Source organism: Mustela putorius, unplaced genomic scaffold, assembly GCF_011764305.1.
Source record: "Mustela putorius furo isolate JIRA1106 unplaced genomic scaffold, ASM1176430v1.1 tig00003853_pilon_pilon_pilon, whole genome shotgun sequence".
Lineage (NCBI taxonomy): Eukaryota > Metazoa > Chordata > Mammalia > Carnivora > Mustelidae > Mustela > Mustela putorius.
Window position 1 is genome coordinate 22,995,926 of NW_025422005.1, and position 23,885 is coordinate 23,019,810.

Sequence of the window (23,885 nt, forward strand, 5' to 3'; positions counted from 1 at the left end):
ATATAACAAATAAGTCAAAACAGATCCACATATAGGAGATCTACTTTATTATAAAGGAGGTCTCTGAAATCAACAAATGGTGCTAGGATCACTAGTTACCAATGTGAAAAAAGGAAAACTACATCACTACTTCCTGCCTATACAATACACAGAAACAAACTCCAGATGAATTACAGATTTAAAACAAAAAGAGAACTACAAAAATATTACAAGAAATGCAGGAGCTCGGGTGAGGGATGACCTAAGTATATAAGAAGTCAAAAGCAGAAGACCAATACTTTTGATTTTTAAAACTCTGATTTTGCAAAAGACACAATAAAGTTAAAAGATACAAAAACGGTCCTATAAATCTAGGAAAATAATATATACACCAACAGAAAAAATTAACAATACTCATACAGTGTTGGTAGAACAATGTGGAAATCTGGAGAACAGTGTGAAAATATGTATCAAGGGGCACCTGGGTGGCTTGGTGGGTTAAGGCCTCTGCCTTCGGCTCAGGTCATAATCCCAGGGTCCTGGGATTGAGCCCCGCATCGGCATCGGGCTCTCTGCTCGGCAGGGAGCCTGCTTCCTCTTCTCTCTCTGCCCACCCCTCTGTCTGCTTGTGATCTCTGTCTGTCAAATAAATAAATAAAATCTTTAAAAAAAAAAAAAAAAGAAAATATGTATCAAAATGTTAAATGCATTCTTTTGTTTGATCTATTTCACCTCTGTAAATACATTCTAAAGAAATGATTGCAGAATACAAAAATAAAACTACCATATTGTTTACTAAAGCATTGTTTACAAAGTCAAAGCCAAAAAAAAAAAAAGTTCAGTGACCTGGGATAAGTCAGTCAAAGTATTGTGGTTTCATGTACCATGGCCCTTAAAAAAGATACAAAGGTACCTGAAAAGATAGCCACAATCTATTAAGGGCAAAAAGACTACCACACAGTGTGTTCACAATTATGTGCAGGTGCAATACATTTACAATGTTCCCATTTGGCTTAAAACTACAACACATTCCTGAATCCGTGTTTATATATGCACAGGAAACATCTAGAAGGAAATGACCTGTGCTGTTAAGCATTTAACTCTGAAAAAGTTTCAAGTCACCAAAAAATTTCCTTCTTAGAAAGAAAATAAATTAGTGGCTGCTTAGGGCTAAGGGGAAGGGGGAAGTAGACAGTGACTGGTACTGCATACATAGTTTCTTTTGGCATAATGAAAATGGTGATAGCTGCACAACTCTAAATATACTAAAAATCAATGAACAGAACCTTTTAAATGGGTCAGCTGTATGGTATGTGAATTGTATCTCAAAACGTTTTAATAAATTCTACTTTAGAACAAAATTCATAACCATAATAAAAAATAAAAATTGTGCATTTTAAATTTCACAGTTTGGGTGGCACCTAAGTGGTTCAGTCAGTATAGCATGCAACTCTCGATCTCGGAAACCATGATTTCAAACCCCACAATGGGTGCAGAGATCACTTGAAAAATAAAGATTTAAACAATAAAATAAAAATAAATTCATAGTTTGTACCTTATACCATGTCCTAATAGATTTTTTTTAATTTACCATGCCCCAATAGAAAGCTCAAACCCAAACAGCAGTTCTTAAAAAGCTTCAAGTAGGAAAATGAGTCACTAGTCTTAAAAGCAGTTAACTGCAGACAATAAACAGTTAAATTACAATCTCAATCCTACATTCACAAGGATGTTAGTTTCTTGAACTATGCTGGCACATACTATTCAAGTCAGAGAACAGGAATGAACCTTGTAAATGTATTAAGTTGAAAAAGCTGGCACTGTTTTCCAATTATGCGTTATAACTGTGAACAGAGACAATGTTTCAAAGTCTTACAAATTAAGAAGAGTAAACCTTGCTCCTCCAACCCCTTATGGCTTCAAGAAATCTCATGGTGTCAGGGAGCAAAGCAAAAGCAATCCTTCAATAAATGCTAACTGACTCAACTTCAGGCCCAAAAGCCTTTCAGTATTCAAGACTCCACATTCTGTTACACCTTACACCTTATCAATTCAAAATGACATCTTAACACCCTCCAAAACAAAATACTCCACTCAATAAAGCTCTTCAATATGCCCTGATAACATAATGGATTCATTTATCATTTATGAGGTATACACTATTTGCCAGGTGCTGGAGACCCAAGGCTGAAAGATTCTTCAAGAGGAACCATCACAGTAGCTCTGAACCAAAGTGCACATAAGATCACCAGGGAGCGGTTTAAAAAAAAAAAAAAAAAAAAAAAAAAGCATGAATTGCAGCTCATCACTAGAGATTTAGATTCAGGAGGTCTGGACTTAAGCCCAAGAATGTGTTTACTTAAACAGCTTCCTAGTACCCAATGCTAAAAGAAAAAGTAGTTACTCAACTCCAATACAGGGAGCTGAATGCTTCAATAAGATGAGTTATCAAATAATGACAACAGCATCAAAAGCACACCCAACCTTCAAAAAAAAGGAGTCCCTGGATGGTGCAGTCCCTTAAGTATCTGATTCTTGGTTTGGGCTCAGGGTCATGAGATTGAGCCCCATGTCGGGCTCTGCACTCAGTGCAGAGTCTGCTAAAGTTTCTCTCTCTCTCCCTCTGCCCCTCCCTACACTCACTCTCTTTCCCTAAAATAAATAATCTTTTAAAAGGGGGGGGGGCAAAGAAGGAGGTTTCCCAGAGATGATACTTGAGTTGAAACGTGAAAGATGAGAAAGTGGTTAGGTGGATGAGACGGGAAGGGGGTTCTCAACAGAGAAAAGTACGTAAATAAAAATTGCCCAACCATGTTGAGGAATTACACACACTATGAAATTAGCATCTGTGTTCTGAAAATTACAAATACTTCAGTACAGCTGAGGTGAAGTACCAGCAAAGACTGGTAAGCTGGTTCAAAACATGAAGGGCCTAAATTATGCTATGCTGAGGAGCCTGGAAGTTATTCTAAGAACAACTGAAAAGCAAAAAACAAAATTTAGGCAATGATGAGACATAAGATCTATGTCTTCAGAAATACCAATCTGGCAGTAACAGAGAACTAAGAGCTGGGGGCAGGGAACGGGGGAGGGTGTTCACAGAAAACCTATCAGAAGACTACTGTAAATGTCCTGGCAAGAAATATGAACCTTCCAAACAAGGCAATACGAATATAACCTGGGAACCGCTGGAGGTTGGCTGCAGGAAGCTAAGACTCCTAGGGTGCCCGGAATGGGGACGGCATCCACAAAAACAGGGCGTAGGGCACAGTGGACACTAACCAGTTTTGAAGAGTCACAGCACTTCCTGACACCTGCTGTGCATCCATACTGGGCTCCTATAATCAGACATACAACTAACCTCTTATTGCTGTCCCTAAACTTTAACATATGCCCAGCAGGTAGGGCCTAAAATGTGTAAAAAGAAGCCTGTGTATGTTTTAGGGAAAAGTTGACCTACTCCATGATGAAGAATGGTAGGTCTCCAGACTGGCCTGGTGATAAAAGCATGAGGTTATCACCTTCAACATGTATCATCTGGAAACATAAAACATGGGGTCTTGTTTTTTGACCCTGCATTTCCTCATTCATAAAATGGAAATGATAAAAACTGGGAATCCAAATCATATGTAAAACATGAGAACAGCTCCAGCATACCACTTATGGAGAGTACCTGTCATTATTACTTCCAGATACAAAAAGGCAGTACTCAATACTAAAAAAAAAAAAAAAAAAAAAAAAAAATCACCTTCAGATCTCACTGGTTACACTCTCAACCTAGCAACCTGCTCAAAACACTAACATTCTTTTTATTAAAACAGATACAATTAGGATGCCTGGGTGGCTCAGGGGGTTAAGCCTCTGCCTTCGGCTCAGGTCATGATTCCAGGGTCCTGGAATGGAGGCCGGCATAGGGCTCTCTGCTCAGCGGGGAGCCTGCTTTCCCCTCTCTCTCTGCCTGCCTCTCTGCCTACTTGTGACCTCTCTCTCTGTGTCAAATAAGTAAAATCTTTAAAAACAAAACAAAAAAACAGAGATAATTAAAGGAGATCCTTGCATTGGGAAAAAAAGTTAAATAATTTCCAAGATCTTCTCCAATGTCAAAATTCCACTGCAAATGTATAAGCCAATTCACTTTACACATTTAATACAGTAAACCAAGCTCCTTATTTTCTGTATGCATTTTTCTTTGTTTTTTGGGTTTTTTTTTTAGACAATTTATTTATTTATCTACTTAAGAATTTTATTTATTTGACAGAGAGAGTTCACAAGTAGACAGAGGCAGGCGGGAAGGGGGAGGGAGGCAGGCTCTCTGCTGAGCAGAGCCTAACCCAGGTTTTGATCCCTAGACCCTGAGATCATGACCTGAGCTGAAGGCAGAGGCTTAACCCACTGAGCCACCCAGGTGCTCCAACAATTTTATTTAGTTTTAAGTAAGCTCTATGCCTAATGTGGAGCTCAAACTCAAGACCCAGAAACTAATCAAGTGTCACCTGCTCCACTGAATGATCCAGGCAGGGGCCCCAATAAGCTCTTAACAGAAGGTACAAGGTTGGGGTGCCTGAACGACTCAGTTATGTGTCTGCCTTTGGCTCAGTTCATGATCAGGAGTATGCTCCTCCCCTCACCCTGCTTATGCACCTGCGTGCCCTCTCTCTCTCTCTCTCAAATAAGTAAAATCTCTTTAAAAAAAAAAAAAAGGCGTAAGGTTTATCTTTTTTCCTTTTTCAACCTATAAAAATTTCAGGGTTTGAAATTTGGAAAATACAAAACATGTAAGACAAAACAAAATTACTCATAATCTCCCTACCCACCCAAATAAAAGCAGGATTTTCTCGTATTTCCTACCAGTGTTTTTCCCATGTACATCACTCTTACTTAGAACTCAAAGCCCATTTTCTAGGTAATAAACTAACAAAGGAATTGTATTTAATATAAAATTTAGTCTCATCTGATTTGTGTCACCCAAACACAAAAGAGCCCTACTTCAGCACTCATTTAAATGTACACACTCACTGAAATTCTCACCTAGAAGAAATCTTCTTTATAATTCCTTCCTCACTTCATGAAACTAGGTTTCCTCATAGAAAAGAATACTATATTAATTTCACAGGTTGGAATTTTATTAGGCTTCTGACCCCTATAAGTAGTATCTCCTTAATTTGGCCAACTGGGGGCAAAAACAATTTAAATCAATAAATTCTTAGCAAATTAAAGAACATTTTTTAATTAACAGCAGGTATGTTGCTTTTAAATACATACAATAACTAGAATTAGGTTAATGAAGTGTTCTCCTATTAAAATCCTTAGGGAATTTCCTTTAACAGAAAAAAATTATTTGTCATTAGTGGATCAACTGACTGTATATTCATGACATCTAAAGAGTAGAGTTCCCTGAAAACACCTGCTGTTCTCTGTAATTTAAGCATTCCTCTTCCCACGGTTGTAAACAAGTTTGTTTACGCTGTTAACCTGAAAATACTGACTTCACAGAGAGAGAAGTTGTTACCATTAGTTCCAGTAAAACCTGTTGCTTAGAGAAATTCCCAATCTGTGGTATAAAGCTGTAAATAAACTGACTCTCCCAACCTTATTTCTAAAAAGCCCTGGCACATGTTAACAAAAACTCTCAACAAAATGGGGATAGAGGAAATACACCTCAACATGATAAAGGCCATATCTGACAAACCCACAGCTAACATCATACTCAAGGGTGAAAACCTGAAAGCTTTTCCTCTATGATCAGGAGACAAAGACTCCCAATCTTGCCACTTTATTCAACGGAGAACTGGAAGTCCTAGCCACAGCAAACAAGAAAAAGAAATAAAAGGCATCCAAATTGGTAAGGAAGAAATAAACACTATTTGCAGATGACATGATACTACTACAGGAAGACTCTTAACACTCAACCAGGGTACCTGGGTGGTTCAATCTGTTAAGCGTCTGCCCTCTGCTCAGGTCATGATCCCAGGGTTCCAGGATAGAGCCCCATATCAGGCTCTCAGCTCAGCAGGGAGCCTGTTTTTCCCTTTCCCTTTGCCTGCCATTCCCCCTGCTTGTGCTCTCAATCTCTCTCCCCCAGCCAAATAAATAAATAAAATCTTAAAAAAAAAAAAAAGACAAACAAATAGGTGGCTCAGTCAATTATGCATCTGTCTTCCGCTCAGGTCATGGTCCCTCTCCCTTTGCTGCCTACCCCCTGGGCTGGTCCTCTCTCAAGAGCACTCTCTCTCAAATACATAAAATCTAAAAAAAAATTAAAAAACAAAAAAAACAAGACAAGAAATAACAAGTGTGGTCAAGGATGTAGAGAAAAGGGAATCCTTGTGCACAGTTGGTAGGTATGTAAATCAGTACAGAGACTATGGAAAACAGTACGGAGTTCCTCAAAAACTTAAAACTAGAGGGGGGCACCTGGGTGGCTTGGTCGATGGAGCCTTCACTTCCGGTCACGATCCTAGAGTCCTGGGATAAAGCCCCACACATCAGGCTCCCTGCTCAGCAGGAGTCTGCTTCTCCTTCTCAACTCATTCCCTCTCTCTCTCTTTCAAATAAAATCTTTACCAAAAAACTGAAACTACAGGAGTGCCTGGCTAGCTCAGCTGGAAGAGCACGAGACTCTTGACGTCAAGAGTCAGGAGTTCGAGCCCCATGTTGGATGCAGAGATTACTTAAATAAATAAACTTTTTTAAAAATCAAAACTAGAAATACCATATAATCCAGCAATTCCACTTGTCAGAATTTATTCAAAGAAAATGAAAAAACTAATTCAGAAAGATAAATACACCCCTCATTCACTACAGCATTATTTATAATAGCCAAGATAAGGAAACAGCCGAAGCGTCCACTGATAAATGAATGGAAAAAGATGTGGTATATACATGCAATGGAATATTACTCAGTTACAAAAAAAAGAGTGAAATCTGGGGCACCCGGGTGGCTCGTCTGGCTAAGCATTTGCCGTCCACTCAGGACCCTGGGATTGAGCCTGCTTCCCCCTTTCCCTTTACACCCCCCTCCAGCTTGTAGGCATATATACTCACTCTCCCAAATGAATAAATAAAAATCTTAAGGAAAAAAAAAGAAGAATGAAATCTTTCCATTTGTTACAACATGGATAGTCCTAGACGATATGTTAAAATCATACAGAAATAGACACATATAGTATGATTTCACTTATATATGGAATCTTTAAAAATTGAACAAACAAAGCAGATTCGTAAGTACAGAGAACTGGTAGTTGCAGGGGTGGCAGCAGCAGGGCTCAGGGGAATGGGCAAAAAGGTAATGGGGATTAAGAAATAGAAACTTCCAGCTATAAGTAAGTCATGGGAATGTAAAGTACAGCATAGAAAACACAATCCATAACAGTATAATAGGTTTATGTAACAAATGGTAACGAGACTTATCATGGTGATCATTTCAAAATGCATGTGTCAACTCACTGTGTTGTACACCTGACACTAAAATATGTTAACTATATTTCAATTAAAAAATTAAAATTTAAAAAATAAAAAATACTGAGTGTCTGGCTGGCTCAGTCCGTAAAGCATGCAACTCTTGACTCTATCTCAGGGTCATCAATTCCAACCCCACACTGGGCCTAGAGCTTACATGAAGAAAAAAAATAAAGCCTACAGAAAAGTGCAACCAGACATTTGTGATTCAGATCCTGGGTTTTAATCAATTATTAAAAAGGTAAAACCACCTTAAAAGTAACTAAATGTCAGCCTCTGCCTTTGGCTCGGGTCATGGTCCCAGGGTCCTGGGATCAAGCCCCATATCGGTAAATGTCCAGAACAGACAAATCCGCACAGAGTTGCCACTAGTGGTTGCTGAGGACTAAAAAGTGAATGCTACTCAGGTGCCTGGGTGGCTCAGGTGGTTAAGCGTTAGAATGCCGATTTCGGCTCAGCTCATCATCTCTGGGTGATGACATCCAGCCCCATGCAGGGGCTCAAGCTGAGCACAGACGAGGCTTGGGAAACTCTCCCTTTGCTCCTCTCATACTTCTGCACACACGTGCTCTTTCTCAAAAAATAAATAAAACCTTTAAAAAAATAATAAATGCTACTGGGTATATTCTTTGCAGGGTGATAAAAATATTCTAAAACTGACTGTGATGATGGCTGGACAACTCTGTGAATATAATAAAAAAATGAACCGTACATTTTTTTAAGGATTTTATTTATTTATTTGACAGAGAGGGATCATAAGCAGACAGAGAGGCAGGCAGAGAGAGGGGGAAGCAGGCTCCCCGCTGAGCAGAGAGCCCAATGCGGGGCTCGATCCCAGAACCCCGAGATCATGACCTGAGCTGAAGGCAGAGGCTTAACCCACTGAGCCACCCAGGTACCCTGACTTATACACTTTAAATGGATTAATTATGTATCAATAAGGCAATTATTTAAAAAAATTTTAGGGCCTTCGACATCCACAAACCTAAGAATTTTCCTGCTGAGGTTCATAAGAACACTACAAACAGTATTTTAACCATAAAAGAGCACTTACTAAAGGAAATAAATAGACAAATCCACATCTGCTAAATCTTCTGAAACCATTTTAAAACCAACAGTTCTCTAACAGTATTACATGGAAAAAAAAAAATAGAAAAGCATTCCTCTGAAAAAGGTCCAATAACTCTTCAACTATAATTTTATCACCAATGCCATGTACACCCTTCAGGCCCAAGTTCTTCAGTCAGATTTCCAAATTAAACTCCCCAACCTAACGCTGATCACTGCCCATCACTCCATGCTACAGTGGTAGGCAGGGTGCAAACTGCCAGAGCAGTCCAATGAGCAGAAGCCACTCTCTCATTACATCTCCTTACTATATCCAAAAAATGAAGAAACTGAAAGTAAAAAATAGAGCAAAGAGGGCCAGAAATCACTCAACCAAAAAATAAAATAACTACTGGGGCACCTGGGTTAAGCCTCTGCCTTCAGCTCGGGTGATGATCCCAGGTCCTGGGATTGAGCCCCGCATCGGCTCTCTGCTTGGCGGTGAGCTTGCTTCCTCCCACCCACCTCGCTGCCTGCCTCTCTGCCTACTGGTCATGTCTGTCTGTCAAATAAATAAAATCTTTAAAAAATGAAAAAAATTTTAAAAATTTAAAAAAATAAAATAACTATTATTTATCCTATCCTCAGCACTAAACTACTCTCTTAGTAGTGTGTTGACAGTCCTATGTTTCTCTCTGAATGTTAAGACATTTCCCAAGGGTGGACAGATTCTAAGCAAGTGTCAGAACTTTTTTTCCAAGTATTTTTTCCACAACGTGAGGAAGCATAATTCTGTGATCAGGCTCAGGCTGTACAAAGTATTCAGCAAATGCTATTGCCAAGACACACCCATGCACAAAAGATGTGTGTCTCTTCTCCAAGTACAGAGAAGTGTGCTGAGAAACAGTACCATCGTATTACTTTACTTATAAAGCACTTCACAAACACATCCATAACTGAAAGCTAAAACACAGCTCTTCCTTAGTAACTGCTGTTACTTATTAAAAACTTAAGGAAAAAAAAAAAGAAATCTCATTAATTCATGACATTTCCCCCTTCTTTGGCCACAGGGAATCTGAGAACAAATTCTGTAATCCACCCCACCAGTACATATTTATAAATTCTAAATTTACTCCCTTCATTTTCCTGACATACCCTTATTTTCCCATTGTTACATCTCATTTCCACCTATCCTACAATTCCTAACTCCACACCAAACACCTTCCAAAACAAAACAAAGATGGGTCATAAACCTCTGCAAGCTGCCATCTGGGGGCACAGGCAATCAAGTATCACACATAGTATTAGAGAAGAGCGTCTGACTGAATGCTGATTTTTTAACACTGGAACCTAATTCTTAAAAATAGAAAACAGTTCTCAAAGTTATAGTCAAAGAAAGCCTGCTGATGATGCTTCTAACCAAGTTAAGTACATAACATTAAGTCTCTGTAAACTCCAAATATAATGAAAAAGGCTCCAGGAAACACTGGCACAAAACAAAATACGGCATCGTGGACGGTTCAGCTTTCAAGTACAATGTTAACCAATAAGCACTCTACCCAGGAAGCTAAGAGGCTCACAGTCTAACACAATCATTCAGCAGGGACAACAGAGAAAATCTCCAGAGAATGACAAGATTGTCAGTATGGGGAATACCTGGATACTTGAGCTCCCTCCCAGTTTAACACAGTATTTAATAATTACAAATATAAGGACTAACTCACAGCCACTGGAGAGTAACCACAGCCATTATCAAGGGCAGGTGTCAAGATACCATTAAAAGATGAAACTACCGGGGCGCCTGGGTGGCTCAGTGGGTTAAAGCCTCTGCCTTCAGCTCAGGTCATGGTCCCAGAGTCCTGGGATGGAGCCCCCCCCCCATCGGGCTCTCTTGCTCAGCAGGGAGCCTGCTTCCTCCTCTCTCTCTGCCTGCTTCTCTGCCTACTTGTGATCTCTGTCTGTCAAATAAATAAATAAAATCTTAAAAAAAAAAAAAAAAAAAAAAGATGAAACCACCAAGTGAAAAAAAATGGGGGTAGGAAGAATCAAAAAGAAGGTTCATTCACTGACTTTCGCCTGGCTATCTAGAATTATCTACCACTGGCTATCAACCCATGGTGGATACTCATCTATCCTAGAACCAACAGACTACTAGCAAAAGTGAAAAAGATCTGTGAGGTTGCCCTCTAAATTTCCTTTCACCAAAGCAGAGCTACCTATCCCTGCTCCTTAAAAACCAGGACAGAGGCCACACAGTTCAATTGGTCAACCCTAAAATTTTTTCCCTATTTCATCACACACTTTATCTCACAGCAGTTTACAGAGAAAACAGATTTCACAATAAGAGAATAAAATAATCCAACAAATCAAAGACCTGACCTTGGGTTTTTTGCATGATGAAACCTTTAATGCTGTTCAAAATAAAAGTTCTCGGGTTATAAAAATTACTGTTAAAACAAGTACACACACAAAAAACAAATAAATATAAATTTTTTTGTAGGCAAGATTTTTAAATAAGATGTATTGTTTACTACGTGTAAGTTTTATGGGCCAAAAATACAAAATTCATGAGACTTCTTTCCCTCACTCCCCTCCAAAGACTTCATTCAACTCGGCCCAAAAATGAGGCTCTGAAGTTTCTAAGTATGTCAAATACAGTAATTTTTTTTTTAAGATTTTATTTATTTATCAGAGAGAGAGAGGGAGAGAGCAAGCACAGGCAGACAGAATGGCAGGCAGAGGCAGAGGCAGAGGGAGAAGCAGGCTCCCTGCCGAGCAAGGAGCCCGATGGGGGACTCCATCCCAGGACGATGGGATCATGACCCCAGCCGAAGGCAGCTGCTTAACCAGCTGAGCCACCCAGGCGTCCCCAAATACAGTAATTTTAAGTATTAAAGGAAGAGACACCTGAGGCACCTGGGTCAGCTCAGTCTGTTAAGCATCTGTCTTAAGCTCAGGTCATGATCTTGGGGGCTCTCGGATTGAGCCCCATATCAGGCTCCCTGCTCAGCAGGAAGCCTGCCTCTCCCCCAACTCATCCTCTTTCTCACTCTCAAACTCTTTTAAATAAACAAAAAATCTTTTTTTTAAATTTTTAATAAAATAATAAAAATAAACAGTTCAATTTTAAACTTAAATTTTTTAAAGATTTTATTTATTTACTTGACAGAGAGAGATCTCAAGTAGGGAGAGAGGCAGACAGAGGGGGGGGAGGAGGCAGGCTCCCTGCTGAGCAGAGAGCCCGATGCAGGGCATGATCCCAGGACCTTGGGACCATGACCTGAGCCGAAGGCAGAGGCTTTAACCCACTGAGCCACCCAGGTGCCCCTTAAACTTAAATTTTAAATTTTAAAATATTTTAAATTAAATTATTTTAAATTGTAAATAAAGCTTATAAGATTTTTAAAGTAGTACATATCACCTCAACACATGTTCTCAAGCTCTTAATTAAAGAGCCTCGTGCTGATTATCCCTTAAGGTTTATACTTCAAAATAAAATTCATGTATTAAAAAAAGACATGTAGGGGCGCCTGGGTGGCTCAGTGGGTTAAGCCGCTGCCTTCGGCTCAGGTCATGATCTCAGGGTCCTGGGATCGAGTCCCGCGTCGGGCTCTCTGCTCAGCAGGGAGCCTGCTTCCCTCTCTCTCTCTCTCTCTGCCTGCCTCTCCATCTACTTGTGATTCCTCTCTGTCAAATAAATAAATAAATAAATAAACAAACCTTTAAAAAAAAAAGACATGTATATTTATGTGTGTGTATACATATACACGTGCACACACATACACATTTAGGCACAGCTTAAAGAGCTCACTATTAAAAGAGGGGAAAACTCAGACACTAAGAAAATTTCTACATCAGGCAGGAAAATCCTAATTTCAAAAGGTGAAAAAAAAGTTTTAATTGTAAAAAACTGATTGTTCATAAAAGAGTAATAATGAGAGAAACGGCTCTAAGGTACTTGGAATAATAAATAGTTTCCTTCCCTCCAACACTGCCGGCTGGCATCACAGCCTGTGATATTCTTTACTTCGCCAGGTCACTGCTAAAAGCATTCTGCCAATTCGATCAAATTTGTTCCATTATGCCAAAAGGCCTTTAAAAAAAAAAAAAAAAAAAGCTAAGGACGTAAGCCCACCAAAGAGGAATTAACATCCCAAGGGTTACTACAGCAGAATGCGCTGGCAAGTATGGCAAGTAGATCACTTTATATTAATTCAGTCTTGATATATGTAAGTTTCTCACAATTACTAAATAGAATACACATGTAAATAAAAACAAATCTGCGGGGGGAAAGGACGTTTGCATTGCTGCTACTGTGGAAAAAAAAGGCACTCTTGAAATTCTAGGAGAAAGGTCAACATTATTTATATTCCACTCCGTATTATTAAGTTTATCATCTCTAAAATTCAAGCAAAATTATGGCAATTCTCTGACCTCGAATTGTGCTACTTTGCTGCAGTCACTTTGTTTGTTTTGGTTTAGTTTTTAAGGTTTAAACTATTGGGGGAGGGGGGCCAGAAATACAGAGAGAGCATGGGAAATGGACTCACAAAGACCTGATTTCAAAACCAGATTCCAACTGGCAACTAAGCTTCAGTTTCTACTCTCTCAAAAAGGATATTAACTCCCCCATGGCATTGTTCTGAGACTTAAGTACAGGAAATATAGCCCAGTGCCTAAAATATAAATGTTTCTACCCCCATCAGTGGTTCCCTTTTGACAGATCAAACACCTTTTTATTCCTCCAGTCAGTAACAGTGGCTGATGAGGGCAGTGATTGTCTGCTTAATGATAGGCCCCTCCACTCTTCAATTATGCTATACTCACCTCTGCCTACCTGTTACCTGTTTTTCCCCACAGGACAGCTGAGCTGTAAGATCTCCCACTTTACCCGAGTACAAATCTGAAGAATTTAAGGTCCTCATTCAATCAACACAAAAATTACAGACATCACCTGACAAAGGGGCATGAAAAACACAACAGTCTCTGCCCTGGAACAGTTCAGACCAAGAGATGAGATCAACACCAAACCCAGTAAATTATAATACACTATAATGACTCAGAAGAGGTAATCTGTGTGTGGCCCATATCTGCAACACAGCAACTACCCTGAGTTTCTCTAACACTCTTTATTAGATCATGTGTCTGGCCCAACAGAACTATTTTGTGATGAGTGCCAATTCCAAGTTGGTTCACTGGTTTAGGCCCCTGGGTATGGAACAGGTTTCACCATTTAACAGTAACTCCAGTTTGCTAACTGACCCACATAAAACTGCTCAACAAGTCAGATGCGGTTCCTTAAAATAAAGCTCAGCATACGACACAACCCAGACTAAGCCTTCAATAAACACTTGTTAACTTGCACAGCACAACCAGATTCTAGATCTTAGAGCTCTGCCAGAACTGACCCCGAGTTTGATTCTCCCACCTCGCCCAAGACAGGTGAGCACCTTGATTCTCCTTTAAGCTTTACCCAACAGCCCATCATTAGAAAAGACAACACAAGATCTATAATAGAGATTTTTCAAACCAATGTTTATGATTTCTAAACAATGTTTAGCCAATAAGGCAAAGATTACAGGCCTTCCACATATGCCACTACATAGATACCATCCAAACCAAACACCTCCTACTCTGGTCTCTACATGTACAGCTGTCTACATCTCAAATTCAACATACACACTACCAAATTTAATTATCTTGCCCCAAACCAGATACCCCTCTCTATTCCTTCCTTTATTACTTCATTTTCTCAGGGTAAGATTTCTAATTCAGTCACCACAAACTCTGTATTTCTCAGTCCCATAACTTATTTTTTTCATTGCTCACACCATGCCTCACCCACTCCAATCTCTCACTGCCAATTCAATCTTCCTGAACACCCCTGGATAAAAGCCATACACACACATTCGAAAACACTGCAGCCTATTGAATTAATAAATCTTAGCCCTGGCATTCAAGGCCCTTCTCTTTGTGACAATATCCTTTTTCTCCAATTTTATTTTAAAGCCAAAGGATTAGGGATTCATGTGTTTAACAGATTTCCTCTGAAGCTCTATTATATGCCAAATTCCAGGGAAATGGGATACTGAGGTGAATAAAATCTGATTCCCACCTGCAAGACTCCAGGAAAACAGGAAAGAAATATAGTGCCTTAAAGATTAAAAAGTGCCCTGGGGCATGTATGTGACGGTCAGTTAAGCATCGGACTCCAGATTTCAGCTCAGGTCATGTCAGGGTTGTGAGATCAAGCCCTGTGTTAGGCTCCATTCTCAGCAAGGAGTCTGCTTGAGATTCTTTCTCTCCCTCTCCCCCTCCCCCAACTTATGCTCTACATAAATAAATAAAATCTTAAATAAACAAAGAAGACAGAATGTGCCCTAAGTGCAGACAAAGCCCTCTAGAGGCACTTAGGTGGTTCAGTCGGTTGAGTGTCCAGGTCTTGGTTACAACTCAGGTTATGATCTCAGTCAGAGTCATTGAGATCAAGCACCACAACAAGCTCTGCAGTTGGCATGGAATCTGTTTAGGATTCTCTCCACCCTTCCCATGCACTGCCCCCCACTCACTCACTAAATAAATCTTTAAAAAAAAAATAAAGAAAAAAACCTGTATGTCTAACTTTTTACTGTCCCTCACCTACCTACACATACTATGTTCTTATCAATCAGCACTAATGCTGAGGATTGTTCCAATAAACCAAAGACATATAATTAATGTGCTCAATAAATCTCATAAATCTCATGAATAAGAAGTAAACACCACCTCCTCATTTCTACTATGGTAAAACACCATGGCACACACACTGCCTTTTTGGAAGGGTCAGGGAAAGCACAACTGAGAATTCAAATTTGCAAATGTGCTCGTACCTGATTTATTTCTGAAACAGAACAGAAACACCAGAGACCTAGTGAAAGATGTCAGTTAATTTTGCTAGTCAGTACTCAGACACTGACAGTATGAAATGAACCCTCTGCAAATTCAACCTATACCTTGTGTCAAAGAATAGCCTGATTAAATACACTAATCCTTTCATCACTATGAATAAGTTAGGAAACACAGATCAGGCAAAACACTCTTCTCAGTAAAATATGCTGTGATTCTAGCTGTGGTTTTGAATTAAGAGTTAGCACGTCAAAATTAACCAAATGAAAGGAGTGCTTAGAACAAGAGGACAAAGATGGTTGAAACCTAAAAGCCACAACCACTCTTCTCTGACACAAAACATCAAATATACCAGTTCCATTTCAAATAAATCTCACCCGAGCAACTACTTTGTTACCAACTTCCTAGTAACCTTTAACTATAACATTTTAAAAACTAAAGTCACCCACACCCCACAGGAAAGGCTTTGAAAATATGGATACAGGCTATAAACAGTCCAAACAGTTCTTAAAAGAATATATGTCAAAGCGGAAAAAGTATCCTTGCTTTAAAAAGTATGTATGGGGAGGCAGCTGGGTGGCTCAGTCAGTTAAACATCTGCCTTTGGCTCAGGTCATGATCCCTAAGCAGGGAACCTGCTTCTCCCTCTCCTTCTCCCCACTGCTCATGCTCTCCCTTGCTATCTCTCACTCTCAAATAAAAAAAATAATAAAACATAAAAAAAAAAAAAAGAAGCATATGTGAAAATGTAGCACATGCACATTAAAATAACTCTGACTTTTCTTAAATGAATTGATGGTTTACTATTTAGCACGATAAATGACCCAGTAACAGTATTACAACATTTATCCTTTAAAACAAGTAACTCTTATGTTTGGACCAAATGAAATTAGCAATTTAGGCTTTTAAAGACATTCATTGAAAGCACATATCCTAAGTGAACAGAGATTATAAAAGAATTTCAAAGCTGAAATAGTGAACTTTTTTTTACCTGATGTTCTGCATGAATGTTATCCCCAGTAGGCCATCGATGTTTGCTATTATTATAGCCGCCTCCACCACTGCCTCCTCCCCCAAGCTGCTCACCATGCTGCCTCTGAAAGAAGTAGTCCACCATAGCGTCGTCTTGGGAACGGCCTGCAACTCCTATCGATCCTGGGACAGGGCTCGAGTGTGTCCCAGCTGCAAGAGCCTGATTTGCAGCTGGTTGTGGCTGCGCTTGCGACCCTGTTCCAGATGTCAAAACAACAGGCATGTTGGGATTAGCTGGTTCTTGAGGGTGATGTTTCAGGTGGGGGCTGAAAGAGTCCTGCCAAAGCACTGCTTTTCTCTTCAAGACACATGCAACGCTCATTCCACCAACACCTAAGGACAAAGAGGTTACAAATGTTTAAAATTTGTGTTTTTAAAAACATAACTTGAATAAAAAAAAATAACTTGATATATACCAATACAAAAATATGAGCCCCGTGTCTTTTGCAGTACCACATCTATAACCAATTCTACCAAGCAGCTAAATACTTTACAGTATTTACACAATTTTCCAGACTGAAACCTCTATTTTTAAGTTTGAATACAAGCAGGTGTGAAAACAAATGTAGTTGGTTGGTTGCAGGCAGTATGACAAGGCACTGAGATCAAAATTTAATACAGCAACTTCAGGAAAGCTTATGTTGTTACCAAACCTAACAACATAGAATTGGACTTCAATCAATGGCTCGTCTACCCAACTTATTTGCACCTTAAGCCAATTCTGCAAATACTTCTTAAATGAACAAGAGATCTATGAAATACCACTTTACAAATAGAGCAGATATAAGCCAATAAACCAAACAAAAATCCAAACTCTATATAATTAGCAATGACTCAGACTGTCTAAAACTTGAGAAGATCCTTTAAAATGTCCAACACAGTCATAGGATGCTCTTTGAAGGAACATAAGGCCCCCTGACCAAGAACAGCAACAGAATGTTCTCAGCCTAAACCTTTTTTAGCCGCTGTTGGGCAAGGGGGTGGAAATTTTTACCAATAATTTACAACTGTAATCACATCATTATTCCGTTTATAAACAGGATGAGACCAACTAAATCCAAACACTTTACTAGTGTAGAAAGCCTCACTGTAAAAAAAGATGCCTCAGTAACAACTGTGTGGCAAATATTTTGCAGACAGTAGTATCTTATCAGTCCTACTTTACAAATGAAAATTCTAAGGCTACGTGGTGGTGTGCCAAAGGCCATGCTGAGTTGTAGAAGAGAGAATCAAACCTAAATCTGTTTTAGGGGCACCTGGCTGGCCCAGACTGTGGAGTTTGCGACTCTTGATCTCCGGGTTATGGGCTGGAGCTCCAATTTGGGTAGGAAGATTACTTAAAAAATAAAATCTTTAAAACATGACAAATAAACCTGTTTACACCCAAGCTTAGTTGTATCCACCTCTTGCTACACACAGATACTATTTCTCTCACTTGCACCCACTACTCTTTTCTGGAACAAAGAATCTCTAAAATGTTACTATGAAATGTTACTATTTAAATTTCTTAAAATCAAAAACTACATTTGTACATAATACAGAACATTTGTCAGCCTGTGGGTGCTTTTAAAATTGCTACAAAGTAATAAGTTACCTATTAGACTATAACTGTCTATACTCACTGGAGTCCAATTTCAAGGCTATCAATTTAATAGTCCACTGCTACAACGCCTGCTCTCTCCACCAAGCCCTACTGTAACATTCCAAAAACCCATTCACAAGATTTATGAGGAATCTATTAAGTTATTTCTTTACAGAATTAAGCTTCCTGATAAAGAACTGCTTCTCACAATTCATGTTTTGAAGCCAGAAGACAACACAATGGAATCTGTAATTTATTCAAAGCCTAATTTGGAAATGCCTAGTTTCAGTTAACAATTCCAATCCATCAGAATCTTACTAGGGTAGTGGGTAGTCTAGCTTTCAACTAGTTTCTGATTTCATGAATAGACTCATGTTCATGCTTACATACCAAAACCAAAAAGTCATATAGCTGTATTTACCATAGGTGTCTACAAAGTGCCAAGCAGTCTAATACCCTCCTGTTTGAATTTCAAAAGAATTAATTGCCCCTTTTTATGGACGTATAACTGACACATAACATGGTATTAGTTTTCATGAGTGCAACATAATGACTGGATATTTGTATACACTTGAAATGATCACAATAAGTCTAATTACTATCCATCACCAAACAAACTCATTGCCCTCTTATTACCAACAGTAGCCAGTTCCATTTTCTTCCACAAGGGAATATCAATTTAACAGTCTGTTCTACAGCAAGCAAGGAGTCCCAAAACCTAAGTTTTACCACTAAAACAGCAACCTCTCAGAGCCTGTTCCCCACCTAGAAAATAGAAGAAATGCTTTCTCTAGGACTCACAAATTTGTTTGCTTGTTTTTCATCAAAATAAAACAATACAAAACTTTTGGGTAACTTTAAAGTCACCATGCTGGGACCCCAGCCATTCAGTTACCACCAGTTAAGGCAATGAAGCACCAGTTCCTAAGAGGATTCCTAAAATAGCAAATGCAATCTTTACTAAAATAAAAGATTTGCCACAATACTTATCTAACGAATAATTTCCATATGAAAAAGGTTTACCTCTGAAACTCTCACTACTACAGTCAAACAAGGGGCTGGCCAGGGGGGAGGAGTTTCCATAAAAAAGTTCAAACAAAACAATTGGCTTTTGTAAAGCTATCTGTTTGCCCTAAGACTTCCTGCTTTACCTAATGAGGCAAGGCAGTTTCTGAAACAAGAGAAAACCTGGCAGAAGGGACAGTTTGAAAGTGAGCAAATACCTAAGCAATTAACATGTGTCTTGGGTAGTTGTGTAATATCTTGGCAATTACAGCACAAAAATTAAGAAATCACTTAAATATCAGAAAACATTTAAATTGCTGATGCCTTTTAGAGAAAACTCTCAAAGCCCACTGAAAAGTTATGTGTACCATTTGAAATGTGACTTTTTACAAACAGCACATTATAAAAATTATTTTAAGCAACTAGAAATAAGCGCTGATTCTAGTTACTCTTCCAAAGTTTTCAAACTGTTTTCATGAAAGTTTTTCTTGCAATATCACTAACATTTTATTTCAAGCAAAGGAACACAGTTTAATTTCTCCACCACTCACCTTCCTTTAACTAAAATGCTTAGTTTAAAAGGTGTTTTTTTTTTTTTTCCACACTGAGGGGGAAAAAAAAAATCTGTGGTCATAAATTTACTTTAAAGCACTTCAACTCAAACCCAAACTAAACTTCAAACCCAACTTCAAAAAGCTGTGGCCTTGAACAAAATGAATTCAACTGTAGCTAAGGCGAAATGCTAATTCAAAGTGCAAAATCCAGCATTTCCCAAAGATCCTGATAAACAATCAACAGCCCCAAAGGGTGTTTTAGAAAGTTAAAATCAGCAAAGAGTTAAAATGTTTATTTTGTTTACAAAAAGTCCTTTGGGGGCCACAAATCTTGGCTTGTTTTGGTGAGTTTTTAGGTGTTTCTTAAAACAAACAAAAGCTAAAGCTATAAACCTATTGTTTCAGAAGTAACTGACTTCAAAACAGAACCCCCCAAAACCCTCCATAAAGTCTCATTATCCTTCATCCCAGGAAGAATAGAAAAGGAACGGATTGGGTACGGACAACTAAAAACGGTGTGTGTTTTTTTTTGTTTTTGTTTTTGTTATTATCAATTAGACAATGAAGAGTAACAATTCTTCAAGTTATGGGGAAGATAAAACCGTCCCTAATGCTATCTGTCGTGTGTGTGTGTGTGTGTGTGTGTGTGTGTGTGTGTACGCGCGCGTCGGGGGACACGCGGGGGGGGGGGGCTCTCGTGGGGAGAAAAAGTTACAGGAGCTTATTCCTCACTTGACGTGGGAGTGGTACTGACAAGTCTAACAAACGATGCCTGTTTACCAAGAACGTCGGCGAGGACTAAAACTATCTGTTTTCCTACTACCGAGGGGTGCGCCCCTCTCTGAGTTAAGACAGACACTCACCAGCACAGGGAGGCTCGACGAGGAAGAACCCACCGAAAACCCAAGCTCTCACGGAAACAAAAGGCCCCAAGCACCCAGGAGACTAAAAAGCGATCTGAAACTTCCTGATCGCCACTTCTTCACATTTAAGGCTCGCAAAGTTCCCCCATGGTGGGTCTCGCCTGGAGACAAGGGCCAAGGCTGCTTCTAAAGCGATTTATTGTTCCTCCTGCTTCGGCACTGCCACGGCAGCTCAAGAAGTCGAAGAAATCCAGGGTGGCCCAGAATTACACTTCATGGCCACACAGAAGACTCGCGGCTTCGCAAACCCATCAAAAAAGCAACCCGAATGGCAACATCAATCTTCGGGGGCTCCAACGGGTCCCAGCAGAAATGTACAGGCACGTCTCTGCCCCGAGCCGGGGCCTAAAGCCCCGGCATTTTCCTCGCTTCGACCCCGCTCCCCACCCCCTCCCTCCTTTGATAACAATAGGGGCCTTGCTGCTGACTCCAAAACATGTACGAGGAACAGCGAGTGAGAAGCCTCAGCCAGGGCCCCGGGCGGCTTTTCCAAAGCCCTTCTCACCCCCACAACCGCTCTCAAACACCAATACAAAGGGGCGATCTGCTCGCTGGGGGTCCGGAGCAGCGTTTGGGGCCGGCGGGGTGCGGATACTCACGGGCGGAGCGGTAGGATGAAGATGGATTTCAGCCCCCCGATCTTCTCTCTCCGGCGCTCTCGCTCCCCCTTACCTTTCACTCCGACAACATGGCGGCCCACTGGGGACGGGGCTGGCGCGGTGCATCCTGGGATAGGCTCTGGCCCCGGCTCCGGCGGTGGCAGCGGCATGTGCGGAGAAGGCAGGCGGCTCTGGAACAGGTTGCCTGGTTGCCATGCCAACCCAGGGCCTGTGTGAACTTGGGAAACTCGCAGGCAACACAACCGCTGCGCGCGCGAGGGCCCGCCCGCTAAGCGAGCGCGCGCCGTCGCGGGCAGAAGGCGGGGTCCCGCGCCGGCACAGGAGCGCCCGTGGTGTTTGCGGGCGCCAGGCCACGCGCCGCACGGAGCAGGGCCCCGGGGGGTCGGACAGGGGCGCCCCGCCGGATCCCCGAGGGACCGTAGACGCGGCACCGCCCGCTCCCGCGCGCTCCCAGCCTCACCGCCAGATTGCAGCAGCCTGCGGGGCTGAGGGACTCTTGCTTATCGCTCGGCTCTGGCTGGACAGGTGCTGACTTCTGACCCCTTTGCTGCAGCTTTCCGGCTCTGGGGCCTTGTTTAATCTTCCTGCCTCCATCGCCCCATTTAGAGAGTGAAGAGGAAAATGAGAACGGCTACTCAACAGAACTGCCGTGAAGATTAAGTGAAATAATGTGGCTTCTTATTCCTTTTGAAAGATCTCCAGCGCTTGGTACAGTGCCTCCTAGGACTTGTAAACGGGACCAAAGCATAATTTTCAGGGTTCCGTGCACCATGAAGGTGTGGGGCCCCTTGTTCAAAATCGTTTAAGGAATTTTGAGACCGCAGTAGCAGAGCCGTAAACCAAAACCAAAGACATAAAGCCGACCCTGTTCGTAAGCACTCAACCAGTGTTCGCTGTTGTCATGCTGCCCAGCTTCAAGGAGGAAAAGAAATTTGGCCATTTGATGCGAGTGACTTTTAAAATCAGTAGTATTTGATAAGATATGGCTATTGTATCTCCCACTAAGCCCAAGATGGATGGAAAACGTAGGCAAACCCCAATACTACAAAAGACCAGAAGGGGATATGCCAGGAAACTTTATAACTGGAGGAAGGAAAAACGTTTATAATGAACGAAAATCAATTAGTTATTTTTTAAATTGAAAGATATTTAAACGTTTTTCACATAGAGATGTCACAAAGTAGAACAAATGAGAAAATAAGCTTTAAAATATTGCAATATGCATGGTAGAAGGTTAATCTTCATGATAAATACAGAACATCTCTAATGAATTTTTTTTTTTTTTAAGAGTAATCCAGGGGCGCCTGGATGGCTCAGTGGGTTAAGTGTCTGCCTTTCCGCTCAGGTCATGATCCCAGGGTCCTGGGATTGAGCCCCGCCTTGGGCTCCCTGCTCAGCAGGGAACATGGTTCTCCCTCTCTCACTCCTCTGGCTTGTGTTCCCTCTCTTGCTGTCTCTCTCTGTCAAATAAATAAATAAAATCTTTTAAAAAAAAATAAAAATTTTTTTAAAAGTAAAGAGAGCAATCCAAAATAAACAGACATAAAACCACTAGTGTCCAGTAAACACATAAAGACAACTAGCCTGGGGCTGAGGGGTAGAGGAGTAAGGGAATGGGGAAAGACAGTTAATGGGTATGGATTTCTTTCCCGGGTGTTAAAAAAAAAAAGTTTTAAAGTTAGATTGTAATCATAGTTGTACAACCCTGAGAATACTGTGTACTAAAAACCACTGAACGATGTACTTTCAATGGGCAAAGTTTACAGTATGTGAAATATATCTCAGTGAAGCTGTATAAAAATGGGAAAATAAAAGAAACACAATATACTGGCAAAATTTTATTTATTTTTTAAGATTTTATTTATTTTTTATTTATTTATTTGACAGTGAGAGATCACAAGTAGGCAGACAGGAAGGGGCAGGGAGCAGGCTCCCTGCTGAGCAGAAAGCCGGATGTGGGGCCCAATCCCAGGACCCTGGGATTATGCCCTGAGCCAAAGGCAGAGAGGTTCTAACCCACTGAGCCACCCAGGCACCCCTACTGGCAAAATTTAAAATGATTATTAACACCCGTGGAGGCAAGTTTTGTGCGAAAATCAGTACTCCTGTTGTTTCAGTTGTGTCAGTATATGTTACTTTTATTTTTAAAAAGAATGTTATTTTTATTTAAGAAATAAAAAAGTAAGATTTTCATTTCTGAAAAAGAAGGCAGAGCTCAGGGCAAGTTAGATGCCCTGAGCTCTGCCACTTCCTGGTGGTGTGGCCTCGGGCAGGTCCCTTCAGTTCCCTCATCCATAAAAAAAGGATGTCAGTACTCTTCTCACAGGGTGGTTATAACAGTTTCGTGAACTAACATGTACAAAGTGCCCAACACAGAATTAACACTCAATAAATATAACTTTTGTTGTAGTTGTAGCCTTCTACTCATTTCTGAATCCCCAGAGACCAACATAGTACAGGGTGTATGGTCATTGCTAAATATTTGTTAAATGAATGAATTCAACAGCCACTGGGAGTGTCACCTCTCAAATTCAAGAACCTGAAAAGTAGTATATTGTGTTCAGAGATCCGGCTCTTAAGCCAGAGAAGAAATTACTTAACCTAAGTCTCCATTTTCTCCCATGAAACATGAGGCTAATACAATGGCACTAAATGAAATAAAGCAGATAAAACATTTAGTCCCATGGGGCCAAGACACTGTGTGCTGAGTAACCATAATAGAAGAGCATGTTAGAGGAAGAAACATAGTAGACATGACAAAATTACAAAGTTTCCAGACTCTTACCACAGGTGTGCTCCA

General features: G+C 40.4%; 1 protein-coding gene across 20 annotated transcripts in view; it reads right to left on the bottom strand.

The window, feature by feature from the left end:
• The window catches only part of PUM1 (pumilio RNA binding family member 1), a 136,613-nt gene extending 115,445 nt beyond the window's left edge, over positions 1-21,168 (bottom strand). For 17 of the 20 annotated variants that reach the window (XM_004740962.3, XM_013046740.2, XM_045064087.1 and 14 more), the window contains exons 1-2: positions 21,065-21,168; positions 16,361-16,734 (exon numbers count right to left, since the gene is read on the bottom strand). In XM_004740962.3, coding sequence (XP_004741019.1) covers positions 16,361-16,723 — 363 coding nt within the window. In that variant the 5' untranslated portion in view covers positions 16,724-16,734; positions 21,065-21,168. Of the gene's footprint in view, positions 1-16,360; positions 16,735-21,064 lie in introns of those variants that run through there. The other 3 variants (XM_045064092.1, XM_045064091.1, XM_004740959.3) reach the window with 2 other exon arrangements.
• Between the last annotated feature and the right edge of the window lie 2,717 nt (positions 21,169-23,885).